Below are 23,446 nucleotides of genomic sequence, written 5' to 3' on the forward strand. Positions count from 1 at the left end.
ACTTTCTCAGAAAAAAAAATGTGCTTGTGCCCAACAACTGAGACCCTTATTTGTAGATGGGGATACACTATTTCAACATGAAATACTGCAGTGCACAGCTTTCTTTTGTATGTCAATCATACCTCAATAAAAAATTAAATGTTTATGGAGCACCTGGCTGGCTCAGTCAGTAATTTTTTTTTAATGTTCATTTATTTTTGAGAGAGAGAGAGAGCGTGAGCGGTGGAGGGGCAGAGAGAGAGAGAGAGAGAGAGAGAGAGAGAGGAAGACACAGAATCAGAAGCTGGCTCCAGGCCCCGAGCTGTCAGCACAGAGCCCAACGCGGGGCTCGAACTCACAAACTTCGAGATCATGACCTGAGTTGAAGTCAGACGCTTAACCCGCTGAACCACCCAGGTGCTCCTAGAGCATGAGACTCTTGATCTCAGGGTAATGGGTTCAAGCCCCACATTGGGAGTAGGGCTTACTTAAATAAAAAAATAAAATAAAAATAAAATAAAAATTTTATGTAATGATACATAATGAGATCACGTGATAAGATCTGATGAGACTCTGATAACCCCAGTCCCCTCATCCATGGCCAGTGCAGCTATATTCTGGTACATGCCTTAAGCAGAGCCATCAAGAACTTCATATCCTACTGAGCTCTGTAATTGCACTTCTGGAGATGTGTTTACAAGGAAAGAATTCAAAGGAAGGGAAAGGCTCCTCATGGGAAGACATTCATGGCACAGTTATTTACAATAGTGGGAATCACGTAAATAATCTAATACCGAATAATACGAGATGGTTTGGAAAAGCAAGGTCCATCCGCTCAGTGAACTATGATGCAATTATTAAAAATAAGATCATGTGGCAAAGTGGGAAAAATCCTATAATGCAATGTTAAATGAAAAACAGAAGGATATAACTATGTCATCAGTAAAATTTATGCACAAGCGAAAGTATTTCAGGGGAACCGAAGAGAGGTAGGGCCAGGGGACCATCTATCAGCCATCTATACCTTCCTTTGAATATTTTAACTGAAAGGAGTAGTGCTGTCTAACTTTGGGGAAGGTTGAAGACATTAGCACCAGAAATGTGATGCAAAAGCACTTGAGGGATGAGCCAGCCTGGAAAGAGTCATAAAGTAGCAGGGGAAAAAATAGAGAGGAACCAGAGAGGAGGAAGTAACAGAGAGAAAGGAGGACCAGAAGGGACATGTACCCCTGAAGTCACCTACCTCCAAGCCACCTAGCATCGGTTGGAACCTAGCCAGCCATGTACACGTGAAACATGGTCGCATGTAAGTTAAAACACCAAACAGTCAAAACCAGTATTCTAACCATATGAGAAATCTAGAATTGGCACAACTCTCCTTTAGAAACCTGGCTTGTCACATCATTGTTCGTCTTAAGTGTCTTTTCCTCTTTAGTATATTCAAGAGCTACCTATCGAGATCAGTACAATTTGGGGGGGGAAATCAGAGAAAACTTAAGACCCTAGACCCAAGGACATGCACACAAAATTACAAGCATAAATTTCAATTGGCTAATGTTTTCCCACATCTAGTTGAAACCTTGAAAGGACTTTAGTTCAGCAAAAGCAGGTATTTGAGTCACCTACACCCATCTAACCCAGCCAGTGTTTCTGGACAGAGGCAGAGGGGAGCACCTCAGATTGCCCACAGCTGAACCATCCTTCCTCCTTCTGGTGGACAGTTCAGGCAGGCGGAGGTCCTGGCTCTTTCTCTGATCAAAGTACATTCTGAGGGTGGGGCCGAAATCTGTTCTGTGTTTCCATTCACAGCTTATCTGCCCTCCACCCTCCTACAGACAACTGAAAATGGAGGCACTTCCTGTTGAAAGAATGTGTTATCAGCACCAGACTCAGCCTGGGCTTAGCACTGAACCCAGGCCAGGCTAGGTAGGAGACCTGGCAGAGCAGCTGGGCTGGAAATCTCCCTCTTAAAGGAATAAATGACTTCAGGGACACCCAGGCTGCTGCAGCCAGGACACGGAAAATATCCACTAGCCTGTGAAGCAGACACAGCTCACCTGTAGGTCACATGGACTTTTTTCTTTTCCTGTGAGAATAATTTTCGGACATATATCTGAAAAGTCAAGGATTTCTGATCTGATAAACTCGTAGAGTCAGTGGCCAGCAGTGTCTGGCTCACAGTGGGCTCACCCACCCTGTCAGTTCTCTTTCTCGGCCTCTACTTCACACACACCCTTACAGGCAGGCCCAGAGACCCCTCCTAAGGCAGCGTCGGCTGGGCAACCCATCAGAGCTAAGGAAACCCTTACAGAACACAGCCACCCCACAGAAGAATAACACAGGTCCTCTAGCTTATGAATTATAAACATAAATTTCATTTTTGAGGAAGGAAACCAAAAAGGAGTCAACTGGGGTGTGTTTAGTCCTCCATGCCATAATCTCTCTCGATGGAGCCTTGATCTGAAGAAACAAAACACTGCACCCCAGGCAGGTTGAGGGTGAGTGTGTGATCATTCCCAGAGCATGAGACTTTGATGATGATCACACTGCCTCTTTAACTCGAATTCAGACTGTCGGCTTCCATGGCCTCTGATCTGTCCTTCCTACACATCTAAGTAAGCTTGTGGTTACGGCTTTTTCTTGTGTGAGGGGAAGCCAGCCATCCCTCACTGCCAACGCTCTCTTCTCTGCTTTTGTAACCTCTAGGTTAGGCTCTTGCAGTGCTTTATAGCGGCCTGCCTCAAGTTAAAAAAAAAAAAAAAAAAAAAAAAACTAATCCCAACAAAGGAGAAACACTTTCAGATAAATCTTAACTTCCACCCTAAAAACTACACTCATTGAAGTTTGGATGGAGGTCATAGGACCAGACACAAAAGTGACTCACTAATAGTTTAGGAAGTGGCACAAGATACAGAAACACAAGAGTTCTGCCTCCATCAGGACCCGTGAAACCCGTCTCCAGTAACAACTCCAAGCAAGAGAACATAGCGCCTTCTCTCACAAGCAGGGAGAGTCATGATCACTGCAGCCAATGACCTAACTCAGTTTTTAGCAAAATATTTTACTTATTTCCTTGTAATTTAACAAGCAAGTTCTTTAATGGAGAACTCACTGGCTGTCCCCTTGGGCCCTCACGCCCCTTCTGGGCCTGAGTAGCCCAGGTTATATCCAGACCTGAGGACGCTGCCCTTTCCAAGTAGGTAAAGACAATTGTATACAATCTAACCTGGGCAAAGGATCCCATTGTTTCATGCATCTATGCACCCATACCAGGTTTGTCACGGTGATGAAAGGCACGCCCAGTGTTTATGAGTGCCCTGGGACTATCAGTAAAATGTTAACATACAAACATAAATGACAGGGGCTGGGGTGCCCCACAACTTGAAGTCACCAGCATTCTAAAGAAAAAGTCTATCTTCTAAAATGAATCAAAATGGATGACTCTATTCTAGTTGTCAAATTAGGTGGCAAAGGATCCTGCGGAAAGATTTAAAACCTGGTAAATTATGATCTTTTATTAAAAAAAAAACTGGTTTTTCAGATTGGATGAGTATCCTCATCTCCCCATTTCAATCAGAAAAAGCAGACCATGGTCTGAGAACCAAGCAGCATTTACAAGAAAGCGTTATGAAAGTACTGTCACAAGGAATGAAAAATTGTGGCGATCAGAATAAAATTATTTAAAATGTAGTTACTTTGTTAACACAATAGCTCTAGATCTCTTAAAGGAAAGTAAGGATTTATTTCTAATACCTTGGGATAAAAAAAAAATGCCATGCAAATAAAGCACATCACTATTAACGTCCAAGATTATATTTAAATAATACTGTTCTCCTTGAGCTTCAAAGAGGTCTGCAGGCATCTCCCACTTATGCTACACAATGCTCTTAAGGACCAGATGGTAGGAATTACTTTTCCCTTTTAGTAGGAGGAAAACAGAGGCTTTACAAAACCTTGGCAGCTTTACTACAGTCACACATAGGGCTGGAGCTAGTGCCTGGATGCCTGAATCGATTTCCTTCCAGCTGCTACTCCGTGAACCCCAGACTAAACTGCAGACCATACTAAGGCTACACCATGAATCAAACAAATAAGCTTAATCAGAGCTTTAAATTAAAAGTGTCTGTACTTAATAAGATAAAAATATGATTCTGGCACGTGTGCTCTGGTGAAACCAGGCCATGCTAACAACACCTAAAACTGCAGCACAGCAAGTAAACAGGCATTTGAACATCCTCAGACACTGACATGAAACTCTTTACTCACAGGACTGCAACAGTACACTGAGATCAATACCTGTCGTTTATTTGTTCAAATCTTTCTTAAAATCTGAAGTCAATAAAATACTCTGTGCTCAGTCCCACAGATCCCAAGTGCTGGGTCTGGTGCGATAGGTAGCTGAATTATGAATTATCACATATGCCAACGCCTGTCTTCGTAGATGCTTTTTAAAGTTATTAAAATTTCAGAAAAAATTAACAGGTAGATCTCAACATGAACAAAGCAAACAGACTGTATTCAGTTCATATCCATTAGATCTTCATATCGCTAGTAACCCTTTTGGCAGACGCCCATGAAACGCATAATAAATTACTTTTGTTCCAGTAAAGGAATTCATTTTCTTCGAAGATTCATTTAGCAATAACATTTCAGAGCATTCTAAGCCAGATTTCTTAAATTTGGGCATGTTTTCCCGTAACATTATTTCATGTTTTGTGACAATTTGTATATTCTTACAGAGGCCCGGGTTGGGGGGTGGGGGGGGGGAACTGCAAATAATTTGTAATCTACAGAGAAACTCTGTGTTCTGAAATGAAGCCTTCTAACCCGAGGCTATATGAGAAGGTGTGTGACATTCTCCCCACACTTATGCTCTACCTAGTATTCTGGCTTTCAGGTTGTGATGATGAGTCACTTATTAAATAAACCACAGTCCTGTGATAAATTGGGTGGACAAATATATCATAAACTATTTAAAGAACGATACAGGGGGCGCCTGGGTGGCGCAGTCGGTTAAGCGTCCGACTTCAGCCAGGTCACGATCTCGCGGTCCGTGAGTTCAAGCCCCGCGTCAGGCTCTGGGCTGATGGCTCAGAGCCTGGAGCCTGTTTCTGATTCTGTGTCTCCCTCTCTCTCTGCCCCTCCCCCGTTCATGCTCTGTCTCTCTCTGTCCCAAAAATAAATAAACGTTGAAAAAAAATTAAAAAAAAAAAAAAAAAAGAACAATACAGTTGTGCTGTTTCCTAATATACAGATAAAGGCATTGGATATTAATGTAGCGCAATGCATTTTTAAGGACTCCTCACCATCCTCCCCATAACACACAGACCTGCGCGCATACACACACGTGCACACAACACAGAAAGAGGGAAGTCTGGAAGAGGCCTTGAGATCAAAATGAAAGTATGTAAACCCCACACGCTTACGTGTTCCTTGCCAGGTTGGCGTGTGACTTTCACAGTGAAGGCCGATGTGGTCAGACAGGAACGTGAGTTATTAGAAGGAACTGAAAGAAGAAAGGGAGCCTGGCACATAGGGAGCATGAAGATAAAATGCCAACAAAATATTTATGTTCATGGCTTGTAGCAAGAGGCAAGTGGGATGTTAATAACTGTGATGATTGGTCAGCTCCCTGGGAGTAGTAGCAGGCCGGAGACCTCGGTTCCAGTCCCAGCTTCCACACTGGCTGGTTTTGTGACCTTATGGAGTCACTGCGGATTCTGGTTTGTAAATGAGGCAATAATGATACCTAACTGCAAGACTCTCACAGACCCTTGTGGGAGATTAATGACTTTTCAACTCTGTTTTTATTCATTTAGAAAAGAGTATCGTAGACTATAAACTCTGAGGGAAATGGACACTTGCCTATTAAATGCTTTTCAATGATTTCATAAAAACTAACTAAAGGCAATTGGAACATTCTTAAAAGTTCCACCTAACTTGGCACTCACTGTGTATCAGATTGAAATCACACCCTTAAAAGGATGTTACTATTGCAACTTTGTGTTTGATACTTTTAAGAGAGCTTTTTATAATCACATTAGGGACATCAACCACAGTAAATTTCACTGCCTGTTATTCTTTTATTACCCAATTGACATAGTCTTAGTACCATAATATATTTTATTTAGAAATACGATATTGACAAGACGATTTGTATAATGTGCCTTATGTATTTGGTCGCAAGCAAATCACTTCTCTGGCACCGTTTTCCTACCCGTTTCGGCAGGATGATTTCTGACGCTCAAACTACTAATGAAAATTGGTCAGATTTCTTTAAGAAAATATTATTTTTTCTCTCTGAAGATTTCAATATTGCATAATATCACATATTAATCTAGTATGCCATAATGATAACACTGATGGCCAGACCCGGGTCCAAATCCAAGCCCTGCCTCTTAACATATACACAACCTTGGGCTTGTTACTTTGTTCCGAGTCTCACTCCCCCCTTCACAAACCGAAAATGGAGATAAAACAACATACGTGGAGTGATAATTATGAAAGAGAAAAGGTACCTAAAACACCTGACATGTACAAGTACTTAGAAGCAGACTTCCGTTTTGCTATGTCCAGTATCTCATAAATGATGAAGAATGGAAAAAGGAGAGACTTCTCAGAAGCAAGAGTACAATGATAAAATGCAAGGCTAACACTAATACCCAACTCTCCTGCAACCTAAGGACACCTGTAAAATATTCAGCTTAAGAGATGAGCAGTAGGGGCACCTGGGTGGCTCAGTTGGTCGAGCGTCCAACTCGGGCTCAGGTCATGATCAGTTCAGGTGTTCGAGCCCTGCGTCCAGCTCTGTGCTGATAGCTCAGAGCCTGGAGCCTGCTTCGGATTCTGTGTCTCCCAATCTCTCTGCTCGTGCTCTCTCTCTCTCTCTCTCTCTCTCTCTCTCTCTCTCTCTCTCAAAAATAAACATTAAAGAAAAAAAAAAAAGGGCGAGCAGTAATTTTTTGTCCTGCTCCAGGAGCCTCCTGAACCAGAACTGCTCTGCAGAGTCCAATTCTTCTGAAGGAAAGCAACTCATACCGTTTTTGCAAGTCCTTCACGAATGTACCTTTCAGCTACTTAACTATTGTAGGAATAGTTAATAATGCAGGATCTGTTATTTTATGACCAATCATAATGCCATAGTAAATCCAGTGTGAATAATCACTTGGACAAAAAGACAGTGGAGTATAAATTTGCTAATAAAGAAGCTGTGATTAAAGTGGTGTTTTCCGATTTGCAGCATAGGATGCGAATATCAATACACAAAATCTACAAAAAGATTTTTAAACATTAACCACTAACCTACAAAGTACATAACCTTTCTCCAGAATGCCTTAAAGATGTTAACTGTTGTCTTAAATTGTTCTTCAGAAGAACATCCAGATATCCTAACAAGTGTCAGTCCCTAAATCACTGCTGTAGCCACAAGCACTATGAGGGCACATTAACTCTTCCAAACCACTTGTAGCCCAACATTTAGCGCCATGCAGCTCAGAAGTACTTCTGACAAGGTTGTTGAATAGAGTTATTACCAAGGAGTGACTGCAGTCGGGAAACAGGTCTAGCTAGGCACCTAGCATCCCAGAAGAATAAATGAGGCAGGAATGAAGACACCTGTCTCACATCGAGAAAATGACCAAACACAAAGTAAGGCCCACCCTCAAAAACACAGAACCAGCCAGCATCAAATCTGAGATGAGGTCCTTGCCTCAGTCTAAGGAGGTGTGCCTCTCATCGTGGAAGCTGTCTACTACCAGCAACAAACCACAGAGGTGAGGAAACATTTCCTATCCCCAAGACACCATGCCTAACATGTCTCCATTCAGAGGAAGATTCACCCGGCAACCACCACAAACCGTCTTGCCCTGAGAAGCCCTGGAGACAGAGAAACTAAACCCCAGGCCTCCATCGCATGCCATGAGACCAGAGCACGACACTAGCTCCAAGGGAGGGTTTTTCTAATTACGAAGGGAAACCCTGCTTGTAAAATGTACAAGCGGGAGCATGCTAGCATTTGTTTATATCAATTATCAAAATATGCCATTAAGAATGCTTTAATTGTTGGACTCCAGCAATCCAGAAAAAGAAACACATTTGTCACTAAAGTTGGGTGCTAGACCAAGTCCATCATTTAGAAATGAAGGTACTTGGTGCCCTACTATTGATTTGAGCCAGTTTTCAAAGTGTACTTGCACTGAATTCACCGGCCCCATCTCCTGCCTTTGGCTCCACACCCTACACTCTGTGACACTGGCCACTGAAACTATGTCCTTGAAGTACCTCAGATACCATGCTCTTCCTTCTGGAAAGCTCCATCCCAGGGTTTCCCCTGCAAAAATCCTACCCAACTAATTCAAAAGTACTCTGTGAAGCCATTTCCAACTCTGAGGTTGAATCAACAGCTCCCTCCTTTCGACTCCTACATACTCTACTGTGTCGTTCCTTTAACGCACTTCCACATCTAACCAGCAGTGAGATCTGTCTGCACCTGCTTCCCCACCACTACCACCACATTCTAAACAATCTGAGGTCAGATACCTTATTTTACTCCATTGTGAACAGGGCCTCCCGTAGCACAATACTATTTAAATGGAGTAATGGCCATAAAGCAAGGATTAGTGAGATATAGCTCATCTCCATTTATTCCAACATTATAGAATTTATGAGGACTTCAACATTTGCAGTTTTAATATAAACTTAAGTAAAAAGTTTTTAAAGTTTTAATATAAACTTAAGTAGTTTTTAATTTTTTTCAGTAATTAGTTACAGAACTACCTCTAGGCAGGCAAATATGTTCAGTGATTTCTTATTCCCAGACATTAAGTCTTATTGCTGATTTCAACCCCAAATTAACCCTTCCTGTACCAAAGGAAAGTAAGAGAAATACTTTTGACCTATAAAATTTGAGGATAAAGAGATAAAGCTTATATATATGTACATAATAAATATATATTACATATATAATATATATACCTATTACATATACATATCATATAGGTTTTACATATAAGTAAAGTGTTCTCTAGTTTTGCTAATTTTCAGCTACAAGTCTTAGAGGAATAAGAATATTTTATACTTACTAATTTTACTTGGGAATTGCTAAAATAGAACATGTTCCCCTATTTCCCTCCTAAATAATAAAAAACAAAACTATAAAATGTAATTTAGTCAATAAATGGAATTCAATGAAAGATTTAAATATTCTCACAATCCAGAGAACATATATATATATATATGTATATATGCCAAAGAAAATCTGTTATCTATTTAAATTAACTAAATACATATTTTTCAGTAAACCTACAGGTGTAAGAAAATTTTAGCATGAAAGACTTTTCTTGGAAAATGTATCTTTAAGTTCAAAGGGCACAAAAATCAAGTTAACACATTTCTTAACACAAGAATTCCAAAGGAACAAACAAGACAGGGGCTATTTTATTATTTTATTTTTTAAATATTTACTTTTGAGAAAGAGTGAGAGAAAGAGAGAGAGCATGAGCGGTGGAAGGGAGACACAGAATCCAAAGCTGGCTCCAGGCTCCGAGCTGTCAGCACGAAGCCCCACGCGGGACTTGAACTTACAAACTGGGAGATCATGACCTGAGCTGAAGTCAGACACTTAACCCACTGAGCCACCCAGGGGCCCTGTGGGCAAGGGCTAACATATACACCTCTAACATATAACCCACCTCTAACATATACACACCACACATACAAAACCTACAACAAAGAGAAACTGAGTCATAATAAGGTAGCTGGGTCAATGACCTGATGACCATCAGAAGGAATGTCTCCTTTTACAAGAGATCTAGTTAAAACACAAATTAGCAACAAGTATATAAAAAGCTAAGACATTGCAGCTTTACGACAAATAAGGAAAGAAATGAGGCTTCAGAGCACCGCAAAAATGATTTCTGTGGCACTTAGACACTTATCAAGGAAGAATGCCAAATGCTGCGTGCTAGGAATCCTGCCCACTCCTTCACTGCTGTTGGGGAGGGAACCCTGGAGCTTTTGCTCACAGCAGCAGCTTCCCTCTCTCCAGAATATTCAGCTCCTGCTGGGCTAGCTCAGAAACCAGCCACAGACACCTGGTGTCCCATGCCCACATGCAGGACAGGGTAGGAACATCAAGGTTTAAGAGGAGTCTGTTAGGGGCGCCTGGGTGGCTCAGTTGGTTAAGTGTCCGGACTCTTGATTTCAGCTCAGGTCATGATCTCACACTGTGAGTTCAAGCCTTGCATTTGGCTCCTCTGCCCTGACAGCGAGAAGTCTGCATGGGATTCTCTCTCTCCCACCTCTCTCTGCCCCTCCCCTGCTTGTGCAATCTCTCTCTCTCTCTCAAAATAAATAAGTAAACTTAAAAAAAAAAAAAAAAAACCACTTTAAAAAAATAAATAAAAGAAGCCTGCTGGGAATGCGTACTGATCATGTCCTACACTTTCCCAGGGGGGAATTAAAAGGAACAGCAGGTTTGACGTGGACCTTTGCAGCAAACATTCTGACTTCCTTGCTGTTACAATCATTAAGATGGACAAGCAGTTATGTCGCCACTTACATCTCAGGCGGCCCCCAGTTCCTGCCTTCCACCGGGAGTATGCCTAAGATTGCCCTTTGTTTTGTAGCTCCGTTGTCCCAATTAAAGTGAAATAACCCTGAACTACTAACTTCCGCCACCTGTGGGCCACAGGGGCCACTGGAGATCAGTGGGACGGACCCATCATCAAAGGAGCCCACCAGGGTGCCGTGTACTAGTACCAGGCACAGCCCGGCTTTGCCCACATAACATTTCCCTCACCTGTGGCACTTCCCCAACTCCTAGAAGCATCCAGTCACGACACCGGCTCCCTCCAACATCACAAACTGTGACCAAAATGGGAAAAGGACACATCTTGTCAGCGCAGCCACCTTTCACAAATGCTTTGGCCAGCTGCTCACAGAGGCTCCCCCAGCGTGGTCCTCCTCACAGCTCTCCCAGCCCCTGGCCGGCCGCATACACCCAGGGAAGGCTCTGAAGGTTCTAAGGGGCCACTGAGTACACATAGTGGCACTCCTCGGCAGTAACCCAGCAAGACCATTCAGGTCTACAACAATTATTCCTGGAGAGGGACAGTTTCCAAAAGCAGCCAGCAGATTGCCTTCTGTGCGGTAGGTCTGGTTCCCCACAACAGTCACGTCAGGTAGGGGCTGCTGGAGACATCCGTGATGGACTAACCTTCGAGAGAACCCCGAAAGCCCGGGTGCCTGTGGAGCCCAGGCGGGGGAAGGGTGGGAGGTGAGTCCCTACAGAGGGAAGGGAGGAGGGCAAGCAAGCTGTAGCCCCGGCCATGAGAAAAGGTGTCACAGAGGCTTGGAGGCTGCTTGGGCTCTGCAAGCTGCCCCTGGTCAGGTCCGCAGCTCGCACAGCCCGGCTCCCGCGGAGGCTGCACAGGCTAAGGGAATGCTGGGGGCTTGCTGCACGAGACTTTGCACGGAACTGCTCTCAAACTCCACCAACCTCCACCATCCTTACTGCTCTGCCTCCTGGCCTCTAGCAGGGAATGGAGTGTTCCTCCAAAGGGCACTGACCGGCAAGCCACCTCCAGCATGCTGAGTCCCAGGTGAGAGATGCCCCCTGAAGCACCCAGAGCTCAGCAGCAGAGCTCCCGAGGTCCCTCTTCCAGGCAGGCCAGAGCCGCAGCCCGTCACTGACTTCCCATGGCTCCTCCCCTGGAGGACAACTGATCAGACTTGCAAATGGTCCCTTCTGGTCAAAACCACGAGAGCAAAACGAACCCCACTCACTGTGGTTCCAAGCCCCCAAAGCCCGACGAGGGGCAAACACCTGTATTTCTGTGCCATTTACCACTCACATTTGGCTTTTTCCATGCTTAAGCTCACCTTAACAAACAAAAGTGACCCGAAGCTGGCAGCGAGCTTCATTTCAGCTGGGAGCGACTGACATCACACTGAAGCCGAAAACCTGGCTGCTACCCTAGTGCTTTCAAAAACCGGTTCATCGTTTTGCCCTATGTAGGTAGCTACTACTACATAAGTGTGGCCTAGGACTTAGGGTGTAATAAAGAACATTCTTAAATAATCTTTATCTTTCCATTTCCACACAGGTAAATGTTCTGTTTACCAGTTTGGACCCTTAAAATTACACCTAACCCTTCTGTTAAAGAAAAAAAAAAAATCATACACCAGAGTCCACTTTCATAAAGGCTAGAAACGTTCTTTAACATCTATCTATAACAAACAAAAAACAATGGAAAGGCTTTTTGCCTTGTGAAACTCAACAGACTTCTTGTGTGATTAAAGCAAAAAGCAAAAGCCCAACAGAATTTGGGATGGAGGACGAGAAATATCAAATATAATTTTAAGCAGCCTAAAAAACTTCTTTCATGTTTCATTTTTGCTTATTAAACCATTTGAAATATGACGAAGAGAAAACAGCTCTATGGTTCCCAAACCCCGGTCAGAAGACACCTCGAGGGCAACAGTTTCAATTTCACCTGGGGCGCTCGCTCAAAAACACAACTTTCCAAGCCCCACCCCCAGAGACTCTGACTCAGAAAATCCAGGGTGGGGCCCAGGAATCTGTAGCATTTCAAAGGACCCCAAACAGGGCAAAGCTAAATGTGAAAAACAATTACTAAGTAAACAGGGATTTTAATGCTCGTGTTTTGACTTAAACTAGTCTCGGTGTAATCCTTAAAATCACCGAGGCCCGCTCACTGCCACAGTCAAGCAGCCCAGACCTCACCCGCTGTGGTCTAGGGTGAGGCCTGGTCATTTTTAAAGAGCACTCTGGGTAAATGTGGGAAACACTCGGTAAATGTGGGAAACACTAGGTGCTCGGCAGTTGAGAAAAACGGAGTTTCCGGTCACAGCTTTACAGAACTGTGATCTTCGCGAAGACCCTTGCATCTCTACCCTCAAGAGCAGTAATTACTCACAACCAGAATTGCTCCCTGGCTTGCGGCAAGGCTGAAATGAGCCTGGGTGCCATGAAGGTGAGTTAGAAGAAGGCAAGGCAGGAGGGCAGTGGATAAAGGAAGATCGGTGAATATAGCAGCACAGCACAAACTGTGATGAACTTTTCTTGGGGTAAATGATTTTATTAAAAAAGAAAAGCGGGGGGAGGAAGAGAAGAGAAGAGAGAAGGGAAGAAAGATGGGAGTCTCTCTACGATAAGCAAAAGCAATTTAAGTGCCATGGGCACTGAGATCTATAAAACCTCTGACTCCTAGTTCTCCTGCTCTACGTTAGAAATATATATGGCAGCTCAGATAGAAACCTGCAACTAAAACTCTGGAAAGCACTTCAAAACTTCTTGCTTTTACTTGGGTTAATTTAACCATAAAAAATGATATAGATCTTAATTAAGAGGTTTGGAAAGTACTTACGTTTGTCATTCTGTTGACATTCAAATGTAATCTCCTCTAAAAACTATTCTTAGGTATCAGCTAACTAAACCGAACTGTTGGTTTAGATTATTGTACTACCAGATAAGATAAAATCTGAGATAATAGACTAGAGAGCAAGTGCAACCCCCTAGCTTAGAATGAGTCTACATACTGCTTTAACACTTACCCCTGAGGATGTCGGTTGTGTTGTAGGGGAAGTGTTTTTGCTGCAGTCATCTGAGTTAGAAGAGGTGGAAGTTGGAGTCATAGGAACAGAATTATTGCTACTACCTGCAAATCAAAATTAACCTCATAAACACACACATACTCTACTGTTCAAGTTAGCAGATGCTTTACAATCAAATAGCATTCTACTGTATTTACCAGAGCAAGCTTTTGACTTATTTATGTTCTTAGGTTTTCTTTTCCTGGTTTGAATTCCCTCTTTTTTCATAGCAAGCGGTCGAGGCACCTAAAAAAAATGTTCATATAGGCCTTAAGTTTAACATTATATGGAAGAAAACACAACTTTTAACTAAAGACTCAACATCGGTACTGAAAGCCCTCATTTATAAAAGAAGCTGGCATGAATTTCAGTCCAATTTTGATACATGCGCAACAGATTCCAACCTGGACAAAGGCTACACTTTCCCGATCAAATGCAGATTCCCTCAGAGAGAATGGGGTTATTTGCCAGGGAAAATTTATTCCCTCAACTCACTGTTTATTGTTTTAAACAGCTTCAATTACAGAGTAAAACCAAGAAGCACATATTTTTATTTCAAAGAGATCATGTGTTCTCTCTCTCCTACACATACAAGGTTAATTTCCTTTTTAAGATTAATGTGTTTATAATATTTTGTGCTATGCTTAAAATGAGTAACAGAATGTTGCTAACTATAACTACCAAATATATTATTGCTCCTTTGCATAAAAGTACTTGCTGCATTCCCCAAATGTCAAAGATATAGTTATTGTGCATTTCTAGTTGGTTCCATGCCTTTTTTTCCTTTGAATATACAGTTTTTTAAAAAGGTTACTACCATGTTGTCGACTCTAGAATGCACATTTTTCACATTTTAGTATTTCTAAAATTGGGATGTCTTACAATGGATGTGTGTGACAGTTCAATTGGCAGTATTTTTTGTTTCTTACTAGTATATGAGATAATAGTTTATATTATAATTAATAACATCCTAAATTCAAAAACATGTACATAGGAAATCAGATTTTTCACTTTCATCCCCTCTCCTTGGCTGATTTTTTTCTTGACTAAAACCATGTACAAATAAGACCCTAAACACGTATACACATGAGCAGAATACGCGGCATACCCCATGGAGCTTCATGTAGAGTCCACAAGCATTGCACACAGGTTCGCCTTCAGCATTTCTGCGCCACAAAGTGGTGGTTGTGGTGTGGCAGTTGGCACAGGACAATCCAAGCCGCCGGGAGGAAGGCTAAAAAGTAGCACAAGACAGTAAGTGCACAGGTATAAGTGATTTTATGTATATGCTATGTACATCCATGCAGCGTGTCCCTGTCATCAACAAGCATGTACTTTATTATAAATCAAAGGTCCCTTGGGAAAAGAATTTGAAGGGTAATTAGATTGACCTTTCTGGACCAAGAAACTGGAGTTTCAGGTGCAGTGCTCCATCCCACGTGTGTGTTTGGTTTGCTCCAGCATATTAGCGTAGATGATAGAATAACCAGAACGAAGTCACAATGTTGGCCAATAACTGTGCTCACTGTTGTCAGAGGTCTGAGATAGAAGTCATGAAATGCAACCACAAATCACAAATACCTGCCAGTGTTCTTAAGTGGCTTTGTGCAGTCTCCACTTCACCTGGAAACTAGAGATAACCACGTCTATTTCTCAGATAAATCCAGAGAAACAACCCAAAAACTTTAGAAGGGCCTATATATGTTATACTGATAGGAACGGATCTTGGAAAATGTACAATATTTTTATAAAGAAATATATTTTAATACATGTCTTATAATTATCACGGTTGACTGCTGAGCTTTTGTATTATTCATTTTACAAAGGATAAGCAAATTTGATGGCATTGTTTTAATGCTGGCATTACCTTACATACAGTGATAGGGATATATTTTCTTCACCCTATCAGTACAATACCCAACTTTTGTTCATACAAAGGATTAAATTATCAGAAAGGGCACTGTCATTCTGATTTCCATGTTCCCCTTATGCCTATAATATCTTTAAAAGGATTTCATCTCATCTAAATTATTATGTGTAAGTTATAAAGAGATTATTTAAGCTAGTAAAAGTTACTCTCCAAAATGCCAAAATCTAAATTTGTTATTGAATTACCTAGAGAGGCAACTAAAAAACAGTGCCATGACTTCAGTAAACAAGCTGTGAGGAAAAATCCAAGGACCAAAATAAGTTGAAAGTTAACAGAATTTGGGAAGTTAGCTACATAGATTAATTTCACAAAGGAATAGTTTTAAAGAATGTATAACAAAAATATGAATTGAGGGTATACTGAATATTCAGATGAAAGGACAGATTTTTCAAATCCTTTGCTGGCAAATTTAAAAGATAAAACTGAATTTTCCATTTACAATTCACATCCTATTGTATCACTTTCACATTATTCTTTATAGACAAGTCATAAAAACAAAGAGACACTGGTAGTAAGCCTCTTAACGCTACAACATTTTTAAGAAGTCAGTGCTAAGAAAAAATAGATTTGACTTTTGGTTGAAGTGAATATGCTTGGCTGACAGGCAAACTATTTGGGGAACTGCTTTGCTAAAACAATAAAAACACAGAAAATCTTACGCATCGGTTTTTTTTTTCTTTTTTCTTTTATGGTTAAAATAAAATAATTTCCTAGGAGAGCACTGCTTTCTCTGTGTAAATGTGAAATCATTAAACAAAGGACAAGAAGGTTCATTTTATAAACAGGTCATTTATGACAGTTTCCAGTGGAATTTGAAGCCAACGTGAAGTAAACTTGTTATCAGAATTTGCCATTATAACAAAGAACTTTATGACTGTCAACTGCAAATCATAAGTGAAGCCAGTCTCCATAAACATGTGAAATGAAGGTGAATGGGTTATAAAAGTTCCTTGTAACAAATGATCTCAGTTATATTCATCACTGACAAGGAATTCAAGTTACACCATAAATCTCTTATTTTGCAATATATTACAAGTTCAGATTCACAGTGATTGGTTCTGTACTGCTGGCTAAACAAACTTGGGTTCAACATTCTGAGAACTAAGCTAGATCCATCAAAACCATAAATAAGAAACTCACAAGAACTAATTGATGAACACGCCCTTCCATTGGTATCATTTATAACCCATTTACAAAGCACAATGGCTGACCTTGGTCACTGCCAAAACACCTGCCACACAGAAGGAAAACTAACAGATTCAGAGATGTTAAAAACTCTTTTCTGCTAACAGTTATTTTTACCAGTAAGTGTGCAAAATGGCACAATCTAAATATGGATGTTACTATATCAAATTTAGAATGCAACTAGAACCCAAAAGGCTACTATTCTATCAGTATTTCCTTCAATCTCAAGAAAATGTCGTCTTGCTGAACTCAGCTAGTATTCAGCTCAGTGTGCCTTTCAAAAAAAAAAAAAAATCAGTTTCACTGTTCATACACGGAAACAGGGAACTTCCCTGGAATATTTTCTGACCACTACTTTTTCTTTTTTGAATATGATGCGTAAGAAATGAAAACCATAGGGAGTCAGACGCTGAAGTTGAGGATGCCCTTTGAAGACGATTGTTAAGCTGCGGGAGGCTATATAACAAGTTTAAGGCACATACGCACGTTAAATTAACCTCAGCCACTTTATTTTAAATGCATTAAAAACAAAACAACCATAAAACTAATTGCTTCTCTTTAAGGTGTCAGACTTCCATTGTGATGCAATTTCACCCTAATCTATTTAACACAAACAACATGTGTAGCATTTGTTCCTGCTAATTAGAGTATAACAATTAAATAAATTACTTGGATACTTAAGACGTCTGGCATCTCACTGTAAAATATTTTACTTTAAAAGGTATTAACAGCCTGAGTGCTTGGTTAAACAAATGTTAGCCTTACAGTGGGGCCTGTGAACATTTTCATTTATTCTCTCTAATCACTACGGCAGTAAATGCCCTCTCCTAAAACCACACCTAACAATAAGGGATTTTTCCCTGAAGAAAATCAGAATTCCCATAATTTAAAACGTAGTTAAAAATGTGTTTGGATTGGTGAAAATCCCCAACTTGAGAAGAACATGACTGCATTTTTCTCTCAAGTTCTATGTAGTTTTCTGAACAGCCAGATTTCAAAATAACTAAGGTTAAATTTTCATCAAACTCAAAGACAATCCAAAAGAGGGATGGAAATGGGGGTTAAAATCTGTCTCACTCCCAGAAGAGGTAGAAGGGACCCAAAGGTATAAGGAACAAAATCAAAGGAACCCAGGACGAGGCTGTGGAGAGTAAGGGAATGTGGATTTGCAGTTGTCATGTTCTATGGAGGGTGAGGGGGTATAAACCAGCAGTTTTCCATAATAAAATCCAAACCACACCAAAGAGTACACAGAGAAAAAGATCTTCATCTGACCTGGGTCGGTATACTCAGAGGTTACAGTCATGACCAATTTCTTGTGTCTCCCTCCAAAATATTCTAGGGCATTTACAAGTACATCTAGATTTATATAAATATTGACTTTTGTGTATTTTGAAAATGGTAGCTCCCTACACCTTCCCCCTCCCCCTTTTATAGACATTATTTCCTACGTGTAAATGTGGGGAAAGGCTGTCTTCGTTCCCCAGACGCTGGTTTCGGGACGACCTCCACTCGGGCGCGCGCGGGCGAGCGCTCAAGTGGCCGAGGAAGGAAGGGGACAGCCGTGTTCCCGCGCTCCGGCAGACCCTGGCGGCCCCGGGCCGCGCCGCACCTGTTCCCGCGGGGGGCGCCCGGGGCGAGCCGGAAGCGCCCGGGCGGCTGGAGGAGCGCCGCTCGGGGCCCGGCCGCAGGGGAGGGCGGCGCTCACACTCACCACGCGCTTCTGCGGCTTGATGAGGGGCCGACTGAGGCCGTTCATCTTGCTGTAGAGGCCGCAGGCGTTGCACAGGTAGTGGCCGGTACCGTCCCGCCGCCACAGCGGCGTCTGGATGGAGCCGCAGTTCACGCACTCACGGCTTTCAGGCAGGTCCTCCAGCAGGTCTGCGACGAGAGCGGGGACAAGAGGCTGGGTGAGGTCGCGCTGCTCCCTGCCCTCCCCGGGCCCCCCCGGAAGACCCCCGGTAGCCCTGGCCGCGAGCTGGCGACGCGCTGCCCGCCTCCCCGCCCGCGCCCTTCCCCACGGATCTTTCTGCTCCGCAGCCAAGCCAGGAGCCGGCTGTGGTCACTATTGCTCTGGTCCAGCATTTGTCCAATACTTCTGCAGCCCTGGGAGTGACCAGTAAAACCCCAGGAAAGGAGCAGGAGGATATGGTGCTGAAGGCTGAGTCCCAATCATCCTCCTTCTGTCTCCAAGGACCTCGGAATTGAGATGAGCTGTGGGGAAGTCACTTTGGGTCCCCTGACCCCTCCTTTTGGGCTGTTCCCAAGCGTTTCAAAACTGAAATCTATCTTAATTACAGTGTGCCACTTATCAAAACTGAGCAAGCCATACAATATCAACACGGATCACTGACCCCTGCAGCAACCCACAAATATCCTGGGACAGAGTAGGGCCCAAGTAATTTTTTTATTTCTATAAATCCCAAGTCACTTTTATTTAAAGTATTTACTATATCTGCCCCCTTCCTTTTCTTAAAAAAAAAAAAATAGACAAGTGAAATGAGAAATACTGTTCTTGAGCACTTTATCGATTAGAAAGTGACTCAGGTCTCCTAAGGGGAAAAAAAGACACCAACATTAACACACAGAGATAAATGTTAAGTTTTATGTTCATGCCACAAGGACCGAACACTAAAACATTCTGACTTCCACGTGGGTCTAACTGCTTCTATCTGCAAAATTTCTACAAATGATTGCTATTTTACTGATTCAAACATTATTAAAACCATTTCAGTGCTAAATAAAACTGTTTCCTATTTTCCTACACTAAAACTTCAATTCATGCAATCGATCTAAAGTGTGTTTATGTCATTTTGCTATTTGGGTGGTTTCTGGTGTTTACAACTAACCTAAACCTGTTCATAACAAAAAAAAAAATCTTGAAAATAAATGGTTGTAACATTTATTACATCTGCTTAAATTGATTACCTATAAAAAATTGATTAACTATGAATGTATAAGTACTATCTAAAATGAGATAGGTACAAAAGACAAATAAAATAAGATAGGTACTTATTAATTAAATAAGTACTTTTAAAATAGACTTTGTAAAAAATAAAAATATCCTTCTGTTTAGGGTTATTTATAGAGGATTTAAATGTCCGAATTTGGCTTTCTTTAAGAAGCATTTCTGAATCAATTTTTAAAATAAATAAACATTACATTTTAAAGTTTTATTTGAAGTTGTGTGCTAGCAAACCTTTCTATTACTTCTCATTCCCAAGCAATTTACAGCTTGTTTCTACCACTCTACTTGTAAAGATATTTAAATGTGTCTTTGGCATGAATAGTTTTTAATTCCATTAATACTATTTGCCCTACAAAACAAGTCTCCTTCCTCCTCAAGAAATAAGTTTAAAAGAAACTAGCATCCTACATAACTGGAGTTCAAAGTTGTCATGGGGATACAGCAACTTACAACACATCACAAAGATTTATTCTTCTCCGCCCTAAAAGCCACTATTGACTACGGTAATCAGTAAAATGCTCAGGACTTCAAGGACACTGAAGTTAAACAAGGTATTTGTCTTAGTTGTTGACTTTAAAATGTTACCTATCAGAGACCCTCTCGATAGAGGAGTGGGGCATTCCCTGGAGAACCCAGCCCTATGCCTGGCCTCCTTCCCCCAGGCTGGAAACAATAAAGACTCCCAGAAGACAGTGTGAACACTCCAGGTAAATCTCTTTAGTCATCTGAAAACCCAAAGACAAAACTTAAAGTCCACTTTGGATAAATAAAATTTCCAAAGTTTGTTTATTTTTAATTAAATCAAATCTACAGCTCCCATTTTCTCCCTACCGCTTACCCAGCAGCTACAATCCTTTTACTAAAATAAGAAAACTTTTTTTTTTAACAATTACAAAATCTTGATTGTGCTAGACATTCATTCACCAGTTTCCCCATCTACCCTCACCCCCACAATTCATTATCGTCTCCCAATACGATGACTTGGGATCCCAGGGGGAGAAAAAGGCTGTGGGGAGAGGGGCACAGCCAGTGAATGCCGTCGCAGGACCCTGAAAATAATGGAACACAATTCGGGAGCTCAGGAGGGCGCTGGGCTCCAGGACTGTAGCGCTGTGAGGACTCCCCCCAGGACTCCCTACCACCTACCCACCATCAAAACCAGGGAGAGGTGTATGGAGCACGTTCCCAGAGGCCTCCACACTGTGTAGGTAGAGAGAGCTCAGCGCTAAGGTTTAGCCCTGCTGTCTGCCTAAATCTATTAAAGAGTGCCTTCAAAAATAGTCTGTTTAAAAAAAGAAAAAAATCGAAGCGGAGAGGCAGGAAATCTAGCTAGGAAGCTGGGAGGAGAGGTTTTGGAGGTCAAGGTTTCTCTAGCAAGAGAACACCTGTGAAGACAACCGAAATTAGAGGTCTTTTGCCTCCCCCAACCCCAGACTCGCTGATTCTCAGTAGCTTCCTGACTTAAAAGACTCTATGCAGAAGCTGGGTGTTCCCAAGCCCTTCCTAGTTTTGGGTTGTTGTTAGTGAAAGTTAGTGAAAGGATAAGCTAGGTTTAAAAATGAAATTTGTAACTCGCCTACTATTGCACCTTACTGCCTCTGAAAAGCTTTTCTATACAAAATAAGTTTCTTTAAAACATCCAGTGACTCCGATTATGACTTTTGGGCTACTTCTCTTTCTGTCCTGTGAAATGCTGGAAGACTAGGGGAAGAGGGGCATGGAGACTACACTAAGGTGTGTCAGGAGATAAGTAGAGCTGCAGGATCCAGCTCCCACTGTGTTGCCCCTACCCAACCCTACACACTCTTTTGGATTCCCCTCTGGATTCCCGACTGACAAAAGCCTCACCCTAACCACCACCCCCCTTCCCATGCTTTGAAGATTCCTCACCTCCCAGTCTCTCAGCTCCAGCCAGGGAGCCAGCCACGGGTTCCTGTGCCACAGAAAGGGTGACAGTGCTCTGTCTCAAGTCTATACTCAACAGGGCCCTCCCTACCCACTCTACACCACAGTGAAGACAGTCTCCAGGGCCAGCTTCCCAGAGGAAAGCAGAGGGAATTTTGAGACCAGAGTCTTAGAAGAGGTAGAGAAAGAGAGGGAGGGCTTGTTACCAAATAACCCATTGCCCCCTCCCAGTGTTACCAGGAGGGCTTTTCAAGTCAGATCCTTCACTTTCAGGCCACTGCCATTTCCAGTGTGTCTTTTGAGTACAAGGTTGGCAATTCCTCAGTTGATCCTAACTAAGTAGGGGCCCCAGAAGACTTGTCCCAAAAGCGAGCACTGAGGCTCCCAGGAAAAGCCCAGACTAGGGTGTGAGGACACCAGTTAGGATAATTTAAGCTGACATGCCTCCTGCCTCTTTGCCACCTCAGTGACTCCCACACCTCGCCTCAAACAAACAACAGCCCCCCCACCCAAAAAAAAGTTTTGTCTTAGGAGTCTGTCAGTTTATCAAACGGGTTAAACACAAAGCGAGAGACCTGTAAAAGCACCACAAAGTACCCAGAACACTGCAGCGGCTGAGAACAGAAGCCAGAGTGGTCAGGCCAGGTTAACACAGTTCATAACCTCCTCTGCTTGAGCAGAAAAAAATGGGGTGTTTCCAGGTATTTTTACAACTGTGTTTTCCCAGTTCACCCAAAATTGCCCCCAGACATTGGAATGAAAGTATGGGTGGCATGGAAAACTGGTGAAAAATCGGTAGGCTGAACTCTGGAGGAAAAACAGATGTGGGAGTGCCAGGATCCCTGGGTCCCAGCCTGGCAGGGGCAGACAGGGGCAGCAGCCCCAGACACCACGGCCCAGGTGATGTCCAACCGAAGGGCCTCTCCACCAGCTTTCCCTCGGGATAGTCAGAAGGCTGACCAGCCCAGGTATCCCCCTCTTTTCTCCCTCCCACTGCAGGGGAAGCCAACTTGGTCCTTAGGTCCTTTTCCACTGTGGGGCTCTTAAATACTCTCCTTGAGGAAAACACAATTCCTCCCCTCTGGAGAGCTGAACTGGGTGAGACTGTGTTTTAGGAGAGGGTGAATCAAGGGCCCAACACTCCCCTAAACTTACCCACCCCAGTAGAGTCTCGTTCTCCCATTTAGGCAAATTAGGGTCTGTGACAGATCTCAGGCCCTGTCAGTTCCTTCCCTGGCTTTTTTTTCTCCAATTGCCCACCCCATTCACTGTTAAAGTCCCTCGAGCTTCTCCAAGGCACTGAGATGAATACGCGCACCTTGTCTCCTTCGTGGAAAGGAACTGAAACAATCCGCAAAATAGAAGCACTTCATCAACACTGCCAGACTCTGGGTGGCCCTGCCAAAGTTCTGCAAATCCGGCCTGGGGCCAGGCGGACCTCTAGGCACCCAGACAGAAGAGCTCTAAAAACAAGGCCCAAGTCAACCAGCTGCTCCACACCCTCCCACAGGCCCCAGCGCTTCAGGCCCCCGGGCTGCGGCGCGCCTCTTACCTGCACTGGGGCCCCGCGGGACCGGGAGCGGGGCTCCGGCACGGCTCTGCAGGCTGTGCAGGACTGGGGTCTCGAAGGGTCCTGCGGGCCAGGCGGGAGTCAGCGGCGCACCCACGTAGGGCGAGTAGGGGTTCGGGTGGTGGTGATGGTGATGGTGGTAGGTCCCGTTCAGCGGCCGCGCGGCCGACAGCGAGCTGTACTGGTGCTCGCGGCCGCCCATGGCCGCCAGGCTGCCGCCGCCGCCGCCGCCCACACCACCACCCGCCCCACTTCGCGGCCTCCGTGGCTCCCCCCCCGACTCCCGCCTGGCCCC

General features: G+C 43.1%; 1 protein-coding gene across 3 annotated transcripts in view; it reads right to left on the reverse strand.

Annotated features, from left to right (window-relative positions):
- Positions 1-23,397, reverse strand: part of GATA6 (GATA binding protein 6) — a 121,032-nt gene extending 97,635 nt beyond the window's left edge. For all 3 annotated transcript variants that reach the window (XR_005791697.1, XM_040479242.1, XM_040479241.1), the window contains exons 1-5: positions 23,134-23,397; positions 18,423-18,589; positions 14,702-14,827; positions 13,752-13,839; positions 13,555-13,658 (exon numbers count right to left, since the gene is read on the reverse strand). Coding sequence is in view for 2 of the 3 variants with exons in the window: in XM_040479242.1 (XP_040335176.1) it covers positions 13,555-13,658; positions 13,752-13,839; positions 14,702-14,827; positions 18,423-18,589; positions 23,134-23,353 (705 nt within the window). In the remaining variant the exon portion in view is untranslated. The remainder of the gene's footprint in view (positions 1-13,554; positions 13,659-13,751; positions 13,840-14,701; positions 14,828-18,422; positions 18,590-23,133) is intronic.
- Positions 23,398-23,446: the final 49 nt, after the last annotated feature.

This window comes from Herpailurus yagouaroundi, unplaced genomic scaffold, assembly GCF_014898765.1.
Source record: "Herpailurus yagouaroundi ecotype Mexico unplaced genomic scaffold, PumYag 142, whole genome shotgun sequence".
Lineage (NCBI taxonomy): Eukaryota > Metazoa > Chordata > Mammalia > Carnivora > Felidae > Herpailurus > Herpailurus yagouaroundi.